At 35.4% G+C, this 16660-nt stretch overlaps 1 protein-coding gene across 13 annotated transcripts in view; it reads left to right on the plus strand.

Moving 5' to 3' along the window:
* The window catches only part of LOC120413290 (protein lap4), a 126717-nt gene extending 111286 nt beyond the window's left edge, over nucleotides 1–15431 (plus strand). For 11 of the 13 annotated variants that reach the window (XM_039574033.2, XM_039574032.2, XM_039574036.2 and 8 more), the window contains 3 exons: nucleotides 227–466; nucleotides 4606–5184; nucleotides 14317–15431. In XM_039574033.2, the coding sequence (XP_039429967.1) occupies nucleotides 227–466; nucleotides 4606–5184; nucleotides 14317–14844 (1347 nt within the window). In that variant the 3' untranslated portion in view covers nucleotides 14845–15431. The remainder of the gene's footprint in view (nucleotides 1–226; nucleotides 467–4605; nucleotides 5185–14316) is intronic. The other 2 variants (XM_039574034.2, XM_039574037.2) reach the window with 2 other exon arrangements.
* Nucleotides 15432–16660: the final 1229 nt, after the last annotated feature.

Genomic DNA, 16660 nt, shown 5'->3' on the forward strand with positions numbered 1-16660 from the left:
AGTTGACTGTTTTTTCTTTTGAAATTTTAGTACTAGAGTGTTTAAGCTAAACCAGATTTCCGTGTTTCCCTTTGGAAGTACTAAACTCTAATTATCGCTAATTTTTCCGATCTGTAACAATCGTAACCGAAATTTCCCCACCAAAAAAATCAACCCAAACTACCCTGTAACATGGTGTGAAACACATTTGCAACACTTGTTGTGCAACATCCTAACACCCTCCAAGTCATCAACGACGTCATCGCTAACCCAGGTCAGTGGCGCGGCGTACCCACCGATCGCCCCGAAACCTCCCACGGTCCGGTTTCCCCGGATTGCGGTGAAATCGCGCGAAACCGGCAACGAAGTGGTGCTGCGCGAGACGGAAAAAGTGCTCGACGAGAAGGTGATCGGCGGAAGGACGGAGGAACTGCCCGGTGGGGGCCTGCGGACCGTCGAGTACGTGGAGAAGGTCATCGAGACGGAGGTTAGGAGACGGCGGCGAGACTAAGAGGGGTTTTTGCACAAAAACGACACCTACCACCTAGGGAATGCGAGCACCCAACCTCACTTGGATTGTTATTTTTTTTGGCAAATTTTATGTTTTTTGTTGTTCCATTGACAAATGCTTTTTGTTATAGGTTAGATATTGTGCACAATTTTGATGTTTCTTTTCTAGCAAAGTAGATTGATTAGCTTTGAAAATTTGTTTTGAGAAATTATGCAGTTTCTTTTGATTTAATCTAGTATTTACTACAGTACACAATTATAGTATTTAAAAGTTTTTTTTTTGAATAAATCCGACAAAAAATTATAATTATTTGTGCCGCTAACCAACCGATGACTATCGTAAATTTTGCATATTATTCTAGTACCTGAAATTTTTGCTACTCAGCTAATAAGAGGCCAGTAATACATCAAACATATGATTATAATTAATTTCTGGTGAAGAACAACAGAAATTGAGAATATTTTTTCCTCAAATTTACTTTAATCGATAGAACCATGGGCAGTAAATTAACCCTAGGTTAAGGTTGCCGTTATTAAACAAATAAGCACCAACAATAGAATCAGATCAATTCTCAAGGTCTCTTGTACGTTCAATTAATTTTAAATCCTATACTTTTTTGTTACTTATTCGTTGATATCACTTGAATTACTCAAAAACATACTTTTTATTATATTCTAGTACTGCATTTTTTGTAAATCTAGATTTTACTTTAATTTGTAGGAAAATGGATCACTAAAGAAATTTGTCATCAATACGGACGCCGAGTCGTCACTAAAATCTAGAGTTTTTTTTTATGACCTTTACCTGGAAGTTACAAAAAGATTTGAAACCAGATATGCTGTGCTTTTTTCTTTTAAAAAAATAAAAAAAATATTTTAAACCTTTTTTTAAAATATAGTACTGCAGAGTTAATTTTTAAAAGCAAAATTTGGATTACTTAACTATAAAAATACGATTTATGCTTATTTTTTTGTAATCTAGTACTACAAAAAACGTATTTGCCTTCATCTCATTAGATTACGGCCTGTTTGGGTTCTGTGAAGTGCCTTGATCGTGTCTGTCTGTATTTGTATTCTAGTACTACATCTGCATCGATCATCGATCAAAAATATTTAGAATTTTTACCTCCCATTTTAACAGTGAAAAAAAAATCTGTTGGAAAATTGACTCGAATTTAACATTTTTTTAATGTTATGTTAAATACTTGTGTTTGATATTCTATTACTTTATTTTTCTGTTATAACCCTTTCTAGAGTTGTTTTGAAAGGTCCAATAAACGAAATTTTAAATTTTTCCTTTTTAAGTATTTTTAAAACTTAAGAGGTATTCAAAAACACCCAAAAAGCAATAAATGAAATTTTGTTTTTTGAACCTTTTAAAAAAATATTCCAGTTTTGAGCTCTACGAATTATAAATGTAGTGTTTTATTGTACTTTTTCTTTGATATCAATTGAATCGTTCAAAAACATACGAAGTTGACTTTATAGCTGTCGGCCACCATTGCTAGTACCAACCACTAGTGTCTTCCTTTTTTATCTACAAGGACTTCGCCGCCCTGGGCTCCTAAGTGTATGAAAGTATGGCACGGAGCGACGGCGCCGAATACCCATATTTACACAAAGAATTTTAGAGCGCCCGCCGCGGGATTCAAACCAGCGACCTCCGGATTGTGAGTCCAGTGCGCGGTCCGATTGATCCACACGGGCGGGACAAACATACTTATTTATTTATTCTAGTACTGCATTTTTTGTGAATCTAAACTTTACTAGAGGATTGAGCATTGAGTACCTGAGCGGAATTTATCATAATGTAATAATAATGTAACACCAATTCCAGTCCAGTAGTCACTCAAATCTAGAACATTCTATTTTACTTTACCTAAAAGTTACAATTTTTTTAAACCTAAATTTTACTTCATGGAATTTTTAAATTGCATCAAAATATTCAAAATAATGATTTTCAAGCTTTTTTGCTAACCTAGAACTTGAAGTACTTAATTATAGAAACACGACTAATTTTATGTTACAACAAATTTCAAATTTAACGTTAGCAATTTTGTAATCTAGTACTTCAAAAATAAATCAGAATTGAATTATTCAGTTCCCCTGTTTAGAATAAGTAAATTGTCTTGATCTATAAATTACCTTAAAATTTGAATTCTAGTACTTCGTTCGCAAATTTTCTCCTTAAATAGTTACTTTCAATTTTTTAATCGATTTATCGATTTTTTACAACAAATTTTACAAATTAAATTTATCGATTTAAATCTAAATTTTCAAAAAAAAAAGAATATTTTCAGGCATTTTTGTTCATCTAGTACTGCAGAAAATGAGAAAAACTTAATTTTTGAAGGCTAATTTTGAAACAATAAATTCAAGAAATACGAAAAATTCTATGTTTTAAACCAGTTTCAAGTTTTATGCCTATTTTTTGTAATCCATTTCAATCTAATATTACAAAAAATTAAACAGCATTTGCTTTCTCTGTCCACATTCGATTTATAAAATTGATAGTTCTACAAATCGGCCTGTTTGGAATCAATAAAGTGCCCTGATCTCGTAGTTTTCTTAAAATTTTAATTCTAGTACTACAGATTTTTTTCAAAAGGAAGCATTAATTTTTGAAATCGATATTTGTTTTTATGAAGTTTTCTGAAAGAAAACTTCTATTTTCTCAGAATGTCATAGATTTGGAAAATTGAATTTATTGATTTGAGATCAAAATAATGTTGAAGTCTTTTTTTTTTTTGATAATCTAGTACTGCAGGAAGAAAGAAAAAGTTAAGTTATGAAGGCTAAAAATGAAAAGCTTAAGTCAAGAAACACGAAAAATTCTATGTTTTGAACCAGGTTCAAGTTTTATGTCTAAACCTTGTAATCTAGTACTTCTAAAAAATTATCAAAAATCGCTTTCCAGTTCACATTCATATTCTAAAATTGATGATTTTTTAATTAGGCCTGTTTGTATTTAGTTAAGTGCCCTGATGTCGTCATTTCCTTGAAATTTAAATTCCAGTGCTTCATCGACAGATTTTTTTTTTTCAAAATGTTTTAATCGATTTTTGTCTTGTTTGAAATTTTCTGTAGGAATACTCCTACATCCTTAGAATGTCATCGATTTGATGGTTGGTATATTTAATTTATTTATTTGAAAACAAAATACCTAGTTTTTAAAAAATTATAAAAAAAACTGTGATTTTTAGGCATTTTTTGTTGTAATCTAGTACTGCAGTAAAAAAAGGCAAATTCAAGGTTTTAAGGATTAAAGTGAAATACTAAATTCTAGAAACATGAACAATTTCATTTGCTTCCCTGTTGATTTTTTTTAATCAATTTTTTTTTTCGGCTCCTGTAAATTGCTCTTATTTATAATTCAAAAGGAGATGCATTTTATGTAACAGACATGACCATTATGACAAAGAACATTGCATAGTCGTCTAGATCGCAAAATAGAATGCTCTGAAAAAAATGCAGTTAATTTCAAGCCTTGTACTGGTTTGTCAATTATTGATAAATCCGTACAAGGCTTGAAATTAACTGCATTTTTTTCAGAGCATTCAATTTTGCGATCTAGACGACTATGCAATGTTCTTTGTCATAACGGTCATGTCTGTTACATAACATGCATCAAATCCAAACATTCTTACTCTACCGTTGGTCAATATGTTGTGTGTTTTAGACTTTTAATGATAAATCAAAATCATAAATCAATTTGAGAAGAGTCATCATTGTTTGTGTTTCAACAAAAAAAGGTTGAAAAATAAATAAAAGAGAGAAGAATAATTTGAAAGTTTCATTATTATGATTTTAAGCACAGCATAACTCACAATATAATTGTATTCTCAACCAACTAACTATTAGAGTGACTAAATTAACAGCAGAGACTTATATCACGCACCAATCCACCCAATTCTGACTAACGACCCAGTTATTAAACAGTTATTCTAATTTAATGAAAGAAAAAAATCACTTCCGCACTGCTTACTTTCTACTACCCTTACTACATAAAAAATAAAAAAACAAAAATGCTTCTGCATGATCATATCAGCATGTGCGCTGCATGTCATCCCCATTCTACTTCTTCAACAAACCCTTAAACTCCAATCTAATTTCCAGGTCGAAACGATGCGCGAGCGCATCATCATGCTCGAGCTGGAAGAGCCCTCCTCCGGCAGCAGCGAACGTCCACTCCCCGCCCAAAAGTCCCTGGACCTGGACGATTCGACCGAGGCGGCGGACGACGTGTCCCTGGAGGAAGATCACGTCGACCACGGTGGGCCGTTTGACGAGGAGGATGAAGATGAAGACGAGGAAGAAGACGAGGAAGACGAAGTGAATCCCCTGCAGACGATCGTGGAGGTCGTCAACCCGGCGTTGAGTGGGGGAAATGGCCAGATCAATGACATCATCGTTGGCCGGTACAACGACGATTGCGGGGTCGGTGGAGGGGACGATTCATTTGTGTCCTCGGCGGGAGGTTATGGGGAGGGTAGCAGCAGGTTTGGATACGAGGAAGGACGGTACGTGTCGATCAACGATAAGATGAAGAACGTGCTGCGGGAGCTGAAGCAGAACGAGAAGGTGAGACTGAACCTTAGCAAGAGTATGACGGAGGAGGAGCGGGCGGAGCAGGAGGAGGAGGAAGAGGAGGATGATGAAGATTTGGAGCAGTATCGGCAGCAGATGGAGTATGCGGTGAGTTTTACTTAATTTTAAATGATAAAATCATGCAAATCAGTAAAAATTGTGTAAATCTGGAAGGTGTAATTTTGGAAGGTTGAATATTACCTCTTTTATGATGTAATTTTACATCAATTTAGGCTGAAAAAAAATTACCTCTTTTATGATGTAATTACATCAATTACAAATAACAAATACAGTTAAAATATCAAAAAGTGCTATGGAATCTTGTTGCAAAATACATTTTTGCATAAGGGTTTAATAACAGTTTATGTTATCATAACAAAATTTGTTATTGATCGGATATTGGTTGAAGGCCAAAACAACTTTGGAATAAGATTTTTTGTTGTGGAAGAATACATCCAACTATTGTTCGAAGAATAACTAAAAAATGTTATTAGTCTGTTATAACAATAACAATCCAAAAACAAAAAAATCTTAACGACAAATAACAAATCTTGTTATAAATAACATACATTCATCATTATTACAAAAAAAAAATTACCTCTTTTATGATGTAATTACATCAATTACATTCATCATCATTACATTACATCAATTTAGGCTGAAAAGTGACATTTCACCAGAAAAGTGGTAAAATTATTGATTTACCATGATTTTTTTACTGTGTACGATTTAAGAATCATGAGATGTAAAGAACTCATAATCACCTTTTTTTTAATTGAGCAGCATTTTACAGAAGTTTCTATGCAGAAATGGTGTACTAAACCACCACGTAGCAATGAAATATTTTAGTTCAAATCTAGAGTTTTTTTTTAAAAAAAGGTCCAATTAACCGAATTTTCAGTTTTTGCTTTCTGGGTGTTTTTCCTGACTCAAGGCAGTTTCAAAAACACCCAAAAAGCAAAAACTGGAAATTCGGTTTATTGGACCTTTTAAAAAAAAAACTCCAGAAATCAATTTTGTGATATTTAGCTAATGTGTTTGCGATATCAAAAGTATTCAACGATTTTTTTAAAATTCCATCTGCAAAAATATAACTTTTGCATTTTATGTACACCACAAAAATATCTCAAAGAAGTAAAGATATAAAAACATGACATGAATTCACAAAAATAACTAATTGCATTATTTATAGCAATGGATGTACTAAAATAAAGTAAAAATAGTTCCTATTTTATGTTCCTCAAAATATAAAGAAAAATAACTTTTAAAAAAGTCCTCAACAATATATATTGACCTTATAAAAGATAATCTTGATTTTAAAAATTTAGAAATATTTTGAACGGAAGGAAAATTATATTTTTATTTTGTGATGCTCTAGGGGACATAAAATGTCATATTTCCAGAAGGTTCCAAAAAGGGCAATATTTTTTTGACTAGGTAATTCTTTTTTGTTTAATGGTGATCTATAAAAAAGCTGCAAAAAATATATTAGTAAATTTTTTAGTGAACATTTTAAATTTGCAATCAAAAAGTACTTCAGAGATTTCTGATAAAGTGCAACGTTTTCAAGTTATAGCCATTTTTTAAAATAAGTTTTCAGTCAAAAAAAAAATAGTGACCATGTTTGCCTATTTTTTTAATTTAGGGTTTTTGGTTGCTGAAATATGCAAAGATTAAAAAATAGAAAAAAATAGATTTTCTCAGTGTTGCCCAGTCGGTAATAACAAAATTCATGCCATTTCAATAACAAATACAGTTAAAATATCAAAAAGTGCTATGGAATCTTGTTGCAAAATACATTTTTGCATAAGGGTTTAATAACAGTTTATGTTATCATAACAAAATTTGTTATTGATCGGATATTGGTTGAAGGCCAATAAGAATAAGAATAAGATTTTTTGTTGTGGAAGAATACATCCAACTATTGTTCGAAGAATAACTTAAAAATGTTATTAGTCTGTTATAACAATAACAATCCAAAAACAAAAAAAATCTTAACGACAAATAACAAATCTTGTTATAAATAACATAAAATAATATTGGCCTAGTAATTTCAAATATCAAAAAATGTTATTTCCATGTTATTTCCGTCTGCTTGGGATCGTTTTTTTGTCACCGATATGTCGTGAACAAAAAGACCTATTTTAATGCTTAAAAATCAATTCAATTTTGATTTTTTAAAAGATGACAAAACTTCCTACAATTTTAATGTTTTCATTCGCTTGCTGGTTGCTGAGATACATTTTGAATTGAAATTTTGTAAATAATATGTTAATCTTAGTGATATCTAACCCCTGATTTTTCAACATGTAAAAATTAAATCCCAAATAAAAAACAATCAAAAATAAAAAAAATTGCCTTGAAAATTGGGTTAATTTTTTATCGTATTGGTCAAAAGGCCTTTTAAAGTCAGTTGGAATTACCTTCTTTGGCGTTACTTTTTTGTTTAGAAATCCAAAATATTATATTATAATATTTATTTAAATAAAGTTAATAAAATTTTTTATTTAATTTAAAAAATCTTATTTTTATGATAATACGCCAGGATTTCAGCCATTCTCAAATGGGGCTGTCAACAACTGATACCCGGAACTGAGAAAAGCTGTATCAGCGTAACTCATGTTTTGGGCTAGTGATTTTTTATGGCACTGATATTGAAATTTTGCCAATTTAAAAAAAAAATTACGGCATATTCACGGTAATCTAAAATTTGCTTGAAATAAATGCAAAAATGTGTTATTTAAGAATTACTGTATACACAGAATAAAAAGTAATATTTTATGATATTTTATGTAATATTACACCCAGATATATGTAGCTCATCAGTACGGGAAACCTAATTGACCGAAATGTCGAGCTGATGCATGCGTTTATCCTACCCACTCCTAAATGGTCTGATAGCCGTGCGGGCTAAGGCGCTAGGCCTCTCGGTGAGTGCTGGGTTTGGTTCTCATCGGTTGAAACTTTTTTTTGTGTGTAGAAAAACTGTATAAGCAATGTGTAATATTATGTGACTTTTATCACAAAGATGTGCATGTTTTAGCATGCGATTTTACAATCTGGGGTTTTGATGTGAATATTTTGAATTTCATAATTATGTGTCAATAAAATAACTAAATTTTCGAAGGTTTTTTTTTAAAGAACCAAAAAGTTTCGTAAACCATCATTGAAACAAAGTTCTCAAAATTATTTGTAGACTTATTTTTTAAAGGTCTAATAAACAAAATTTTCATTTATTGCTTTTTGGGTGTTTTTGAAAAAAAAGGAAATTTTGGTAGCTTTCAATGTTTTCAAAAATTTATAAATTAAAAATAAGTTTGAAAAAAAAAATAGTTCTTCATATTTATTACCCTTTTGCAGTACCGTCGTGAAACTGCATACTTTTCCTGTAATTCTTGAACGCCGAAACGGCCTACTTTGCTCTATAAAAATTAACAGAATCGAAAAGTAATACTTTTCGATAAAAAGACTAAACGTTATGAAAAAGGGTTGAACTTTTTGGCATTTGTATCGAAAAGTAATATTTTTCGATATTGTTCAGATTTGAACGGTGAAGTGACTAAACACATGAACATTAGGGTGACCATAAATAAATGACTCCCTGATTTGATTCATTAGTAGGTAAAAATAAATATCTGTGAAAATTTTGAGCTTAATCGATTAAGGGTTAAGGGTCGTCTTTTAGCGTTGAAGTTGGTGAAAAAATCGTTAATAACTCGTCAGGGTTAACTCGGATCGTTTTGCGGTCTTCGACAAAGTTGTTTGTCATAAAATTTTACATAAAAATCTCACACTTGACAATGATCCGACACATTTAACGAACCTTGAATTTTTTGCTTTTCCCCATACATTTTTTCGAATTTTCCCATGCAAACTTCAACGATAAAAAGCGACACTTAACCCTTAACCGATTTAGCTCAAAATTCGCACAATTACTTATTTTTACCTAAAGAATCGAGCCAGGGGGTATATCTAGCGATTTTCCAAAATTTTCATCTCAACTATTCAAATTTGACTAAAATGGGGTAGAAGAATACGAATTTGATGTTAAAAATAACTAAATATAAAAATACGAAAAAAATGTTTATGATTCGATTATCCGAAGTCCGCTACAATTATCCGCCGATTATTCGAAGGCCTTGGCAAAATTTCACTTCGCATAATCTAAACTTCGGATAATCGAATCACGAATTTTTTTTTCGTTGTCTTATTTTTTATTGTTGAGCTTTAGTATGATTCTTAAACTACTCTAAAGTAATTTAGAATTTTTAAATCCAAGATGGCGGCCAAAATGGCGATGATGAAATCTTGACTTTTTTTTGATAAGGTCCTATAAACAAATGTAAACATTGAGTGTATCCCGCTTACTCCGATGGACTTTGACATAAGGTGTGAAAGGGATACACTCAATGTTTACATTTGTTGTTGTTTATAGGACCTTATCAAAAAAAAGTCAAGAAATATTGAAAAATGCATTTTTTTTACAGGCAATCAACCATTCGAATTTGATTAAAATGGGGTCGCCGAACTCGAATTTGGTTTTTAATGTAAGAGAATAAAAAAAAAATACGTCATTGTTATCCGAGCATTCGTTGGTGAAGGTTGTCTGAATCAACATGACTCGTCGCGTCCCGGCGCAAAACGCCGGCAATATTGCCCTACCTGCGGCTCAAGCAGGCAAAAAAGTGGGAATTTCCAAAAGGAAGGTTGAGGCCTCAACTGATGGCCAAAAACCGGGAATTTCCAAAAGGAAGGTGCTATTGGAAGTGACATCGAACAGCAAAAAGACGAAAAAGAGCGACGGTACTGTACCGATGGATGAGGAGGAGGAGAACTCTTCATCGCACGAGGAGCAGCTTTTGAAGAACAACAAGTTCGCTGGACTGCCTGACGAGGACCAGGTAGCGGAAGCAAAGGAGAATGAAGTGAAACAGCGAAAGGAGAAACTGCCTCCTTTTTATGTACGGCAATCAGCAGCAACGATCGACTTTCGAGCGGGGCTGGTTGAACTCATCAAGTCTGGGAAAGTCCAAGGCAACATTCGTCTGTGTCAGGACGGATTTAAGGTGCTGGTGCAATCCAGGCAGCACTATCAACTGGTCAAGGAATACTTGACCGAAAACGAGGCGGAGTACTTTACCCATGATGTCGCCATGGATAAGCCGTACAAAATCGTCGTCAGAGGTCTGTACGACATGCCAGTGGAGGAATTAGCTGCCGAGCTAAAAGTTTTGAAACTGGATGTGTTGGCCGTGCACAAAATGAGCCGACGCAACAAAGACATCAAGTATCGTGACCAGCTCTACCTGCTGCATTTGGCTAAGGGATCGACGACGCTTCCTGAGCTGAAGGCAATTCGAGCGGTTTTCAACATTATCGTGTCGTGGGAGCGATACCGACCAGTGCATCGTGACGTCACACAATGCTTCAACTGCCTGGGCTTCGGGCACGGAGGTAAGAACTGCCACCTGAAGCGTCGTTGCGCCAAATGTGGTACCGATGCGCACATCACATCCCAGTGCATCCAAGATTCGCTGGTGAAGTGCCTCAACTGCAACGGTGAGCACTCGTCAACCGACCGAAAGTGCCCCAAGAGAGCTGAGTTCGTGAAAATTCGGCAGCAAGCATCGACGAAGAATCAGCCTCAGCGTCGTAGAACTCCTCCAGCCCTGGTGGAGCAAAACTTTCCACCTCTTCAACCGCGACGCCAGGTCCCAAACTTGGCACCGTTGCCGTTGGATCCCAGGAAGAGAGCTGAGATGAATCATCCACGGCCGGGTTCCAGCCAGGAGCCGAGACCGCCACCACCGGGCTTCAGCCAGGAGCCAAGACCAACCCAAGAACCAGCAGTTGAGGAAAATGGTAATGATCTTTACACCTCAACCGAACTCCTCAATATTTTCCAACAGATGTCCGCTGCACTGCGTGGATGCAAAACCAAGACCCAGCAGATTGAAGTGCTGACCTCGTTCGTCATCCAGTATGGATCGTAGGTCCCTCAAGCTGCTGAATTGGAACGCTTGCTCCATTAGGAGGAAGAATTTAGAGCTGGTGGATTTTCTTCGCGAGAAGGAGATCGACGTAGCTGCCATCACGGAAACTCATCTGAAGCCCGGTGAAAAAGTTTATCTGCAAAACTACAAGATCGCGACGCAGCTCGACAGGACCACTTCTGGAGGAGGAGGTGTGCTTGTCGCTGTTCATCGTGATCTCAAGCCACGCCGGCTGCCACACTTCAAGCTGGACATCATCGAGGTGTTGGGGTGGAAATTCCCACTTCGGTTGGCCCAGTACTCTTCATTGCTGCATACTGCCCACGTCAGGTGAATGCCAGAGATGGTTCAGCAGCAAAACTGAAGAGAGATATCCAGAAGCTGACACGGCGGAGCGCAAAGTACATCATCGCTGGTGACCTCAACGCGAAGCATGAAATTTGGGGCAACAGCAGGAGGAATCGGAACGGAGTGATTCTGCACAACGATCTGCAAAACGGATACTACAACGTTGTGAGTCCGGATCGTCCAACGAGGGTGGCTCGGTCTGGGAATCACTCAATCATCGACTTCTTCATTACCAATATGGCTGAGAACGTGGCTCATCCTGAGGTGTTTGAAGAGTTGAGTTCTGATCACTATCCGGTGGTTGTGGAGGTTGGAGCTTCCGTTACTCCACAGCGGCAACCAACCCGGAAAGATTACCACAACGTTGACTGGCAGCAGTTTCAGCAAGTGGTAGACAGCAACATCGACTATGATCAACACCCGGAAACTTCTGCTGATATTGATCGTTCGCTGGAGGTGATCCAGCAGGCTATCAACCAAGCAGAGGCTGTCAACGTTCGGGAGGTTCCTGTTAATTTTAAGGTAACTGATATTGACGTAGATACTAAACACTTGATTAGACTTAGGAATGTTTATAGGAGACAATATCAACGGACTGGGGACTATGACAAAAAGATTTCAGTGAACAATTTGAACAAAATCATACAAGACCGACTTGACAATATCAGAAATCAAGAATTTTCAAAACATGTAAGCCAGCTTGGGAATTATTCAAAACCATTTTGGAAACTTTCAAAAGTTCTTAAAAACAAACCAAAGCCTATTCCTCCTCTTATTGTTGAGGATTCTCCTTTGATTACATCCGAGGAAAAGGCAAATGCACTTGGGCTTCATTTTGTTAGTTCTCATAATCTTGGCGCTTCTATGACCAGTCGTAAAGAAACATCAGTTGCCAATAGTATTTCAACAATTAATAACTCTACCTTTGAATTTCCTGCAGATTCCCATGTTTCTGGTGAGGAAGTCAAAGTTGCAGTAAAACAAATGAAAAATATGAAAGCTCCTGGCTTTGATAACATTTTTAATCTAGTGTTGAAAAAACAGAGTGATCAGTTCTTTCAACATCTAGCCAATATTTTCAATAAATGTTTGCAACTTGGTTACTTCCCCACCAATTGGAAACTGGGCAAAGTCATACCAATTTTGAAGCCTCAAAAAGATCCAACATCGCCAACAAGTTATCGTCCCATAAGTCTTTTGAGTAGTCTGTCCAAACTCTTTGAGAAGGTCATCTATTCAAGGCTTTTGGATTTTACCAACGATAATAATATAATTTTGAATGAGCAGTTTGGCTTCCGAAAGGGGCATAATACTGCTCATCAGCTTACGAGAGTAACTAAAATCATCAAGCAGAACAAGCTTGAGTCTAAATCAACTGCTATGGCTTTGTTGGATGTTGAGAAGGCTTTTGACAATGTTTGGCATGATGGTTTGATACATAAACTGTATTTGTACGGTTTTCCAATGTATCTTATCAAAATTATCCAGCACTATCTTTCGGAGAGATCGTTCAGGGTTTTTCTGAATGGGATTGCTTCTGGATTATTCAACATTGATGCTGGGGTTCCTCAAGGAAGTATTCTTGGCCCACTTCTGTACAATATTTTTACATCTGATTTGCCTACTCTTCCTGGTAATGGTGTGTTGTCACTTTTTGCTGATGACACTGCCGTTATTTATAAGGGTAAAATAACCAGATATTTAGTTGGTCGTCTTCAGAAGGGTCTTGACGTTCTTTCCGAATACTTTGGCGACTGGAAAATTCGCATAAATGCAGCCAAAACTCAAACCATCATTTTTCCACTTTCCAAATCGGCCCGATTTGTCCCAAAGGATGATGTTTTGATTAAAATGAATGATGTTTCAATACCCTGGTCAAAGGAAGTTGTCTATTTAGGTCTCATACTTGACTCGAAACTTTTGTTTCGGCAGCATGTAGACAAAATATTGAACAAGTGCAGCATTCTCATCAGGTGCTTGTACCCTTTAATTAACAGAAAATCAAAGCTTTCTTTGACAAATAAGCTAGCAGTTTACAAACAAATAATTTACCCCGTTATTGAGTATGCAGTACCTGTTTGGGAGTGTTGCGCTAGAACTCATAAATTGAAGCTCCAGCGTGTCCAAAACAAGGTACTAAAAATGGTTTTGAATGTTCCTGGCTGGACAAGATCAAGTGAGGTTCATGAATTAGCAGAAGTAAAAATGTTGGATCAGAAGATTCAAGAAAAATGTTTGAAATTCAGGGAAAAATGTGCTGTATCTGAATACCCCTTGATTCAAGGATTGGTTTAGTTTATGGTAAGATTAAGTTAGTTTTAAGTTAGGTTATGTTTTCTTAAATTTTTTTTTCCTCGTTGTACCTAATGTTACAAAAATGATAAATCATATACTTTTAAAGTTAAGAAAATGAACAGTGTTTAAATCACGAAAAGCAAACTAAAGCTGAAGAGCCACAGCTGACCACTTATTATGTAAACCAAATGTAATTATTATAAGAAAGATTCAATAAAGTATATTTAATTCAAAAAAAAAAAAAATAAAAAAATACGAAAAAAATATTTTTCGTGATTCGATTATCAGAAGTCCCATACAAACCTTCGGATAATCGAATCTGGATTGAATGATGAAGTTTAAGCAAAACAAATGATGTTTAAATTTAAAATTTCAAGAGATTGACAAAAAAATTAATGCTTAAAATAAGAAGCAAAAAAACTGCCCAAATATTTAGCCTTCTTAGAAACAATATCTCGTAATGTTGGGAGAGATATCAAAAAAAGTTTAAAATTGGGCTGAAATAAGAGATTTTTCTGGTGTTTGATGAACGAAAATAAAAATGTAGAAAATATTTAAAATTGAATATTTATTAAATAATAAAAAATCTAATTCCTCTTTCCAGCACTCGGAACAATACCCCTCAATCGTATCCGCCGGTGGCGGCGGCATCCACAACGACGCCGCCGAAGTCGACGACGACGACGAAGAGTTCCGGCACTACGAGGAGAAAACCGGTGCCATCGGAACGGTGTTTATGGTGCGCGAGCGTCTCATCAACGACTTTTACACCCACCAGAGCGATTTGCACGAACAACCTGCTCCAGCTCCTTCGAGTCAACCGAGTCAGATTCCCACCCGGGTGGTGGACTTTTACGCCGGCGAGGACGATGGCTGCGAGGTCATCGGCAATCCGAGCGCTTTCGAAGCGTTTGGCGGGGACGAACAGCTGGACCGGATGGCCAAGCTGCAGAAGCAAACGCTGCAGGACGAGAAACTGCGGGCGGTTTTCTGCGCCGAAGAGGACGACGACGACGATGAGGATGAGGTCGTCGGGGGGAAGAAGACTGGGGAGGAAAAACCCAGCGGGATTCCGGTGGCAACTGGGACCGGCTCCAAGCGCAAGAAGCGAAAGAGCAAAAAAAAGAAGTAGAAATGAGAGGTGGGTTGAGCATTATTATTTTTCGTCCCGTCGAAATCTCCGTCCTAAAATCACAAACTAAAAGAGAGAGTTTTATTTGTGGTTTGCATTTGTTTTTACCGTTGATCGAATCGAACGAAAATCGCGAAAGATTGGTTTTAAAAACTAAACACAGCAAAAAACACAATTCACACACGTTCTAGAAATTCCATAACGCAATTCCACAGCACTGCAATTATTTTAGTCGTCGCGACAATAAGTAACGAAGAAGAAAGGTTAATAAGTTTTACTTGCTAATTGGAAAAAAACTATTATTTTCTCAAACACAAGTATTTATTTATCTATCTGATAATAACCAATTCCTTATTTTTTTATATTTTCGTGAAAAAGAAAAAGGATGCAATGTGGAAGTTAAGTGAAACTCACACACACACTATTTTTACAATAATTACTTTAATTAATATTTAATGGTAAAAAAAATCTAGCAACTAAACAAAATCAACAAAACTGAATGATAATCATTGTCAATCTCTCCACTATACTTTATATTAATCTACTACGAAAAATCTGCTACGTATAAGAGAAATTGTGTGACTTTTTCTCGCTCGAAAAAAAAAATAAAAATCTAGAGAGAATGGCGCCCTTTTTGTCGAATGTTGGCAAAATGGGGTCCTATTAAATAATTGAAAAAAAAAAACGCTGGCTTTTTTACTTTTCTTAGAAACAATCCGAAAAATTCCAAGGAAAACTAAAAAAACTGGAAATGACTACATTCAAATGATTGCTGTCACAACGTAGCACCACCACCCCGAGTCGAGTGGCTGCTTAAATGTTGAGCTTCGGCTTTTGTTCGTTTCAACTTGATTGATTGATTTGATTTTTTATTCGGTAGGAAAAGCCACCAAAGCAGTAGCACCAAAAACCTACATCGTTTTAATACAATATACAGTAAATTTTAGTGTTTACAATTAACTTTTAAATATCCGGTCAAACTCCATTGGTTTCCACCTGTGAAGGAGTTTGGTTGATCCTGGCAAGAGAAATCTGAAATGATATAAAAAAAGTGCATAGATTATGGCGATAAAGGCAAAATTATAGAATAAAGATAATTGTGTCGGAAACTAACTTTTTGAACTGAGTTTTAGAAGGAAGCAAAAGTGAAAAAAGAAAGAAAAAAAGAAAAATAAAAAGAAAATAAAAAGATTGGAAAACAAAATAATCTACTATGTAGCAAGAAAATCAAAGGATTTAAGGATATGTTCAATAACAGTGGGTTCATTCAAAAAAGAGAGCAATTTATTTTTAAATATTGATACGCTTTGACAATCACCAAATTTATTCCAAAAATAATTATATAATTGAGCACCTTTGAAAGATATGCATCTTTCGCCGGCTAATGTTGAAATATTGGGTCGGTCTAATAAATTATGGCTTCTGGTAAAGTGTTGATGGTTAGATAATTTGAATTTTGTATTACTGTGAGTTTTTTGATGTAAACATAAATAAATGAAGCAACATGTTTGAATTACGTAAATAGCTCTGACAGGAATGATGTTTTTGTTAATGTTGTACAAATCGGCAGAGTGACTTCGCAGTGGTTTTTTATAAATTATTCTTAAGATTTTATTTTGGGCTATTTGAAGTTTGTTTATCAAAATATTACAGGAGTTTCCCCAAACTGAAGTTATGTGAGATAAGTGAGAATTAAATTGTTAGCAGATGTCCAACCCTGCAGTAATCAACATCACACGCACACAACCACACAACTAATGAGACAGCCCTAGCTGTCAAACATGACTTTAAATAAAATCAATCCAAGTTATTCGCT

This window comes from Culex pipiens, chromosome 1 (genome assembly GCF_016801865.2).
Source record: "Culex pipiens pallens isolate TS chromosome 1, TS_CPP_V2, whole genome shotgun sequence".
Classification (NCBI taxonomy): Eukaryota; Metazoa; Arthropoda; class Insecta; order Diptera; family Culicidae; genus Culex; species Culex pipiens.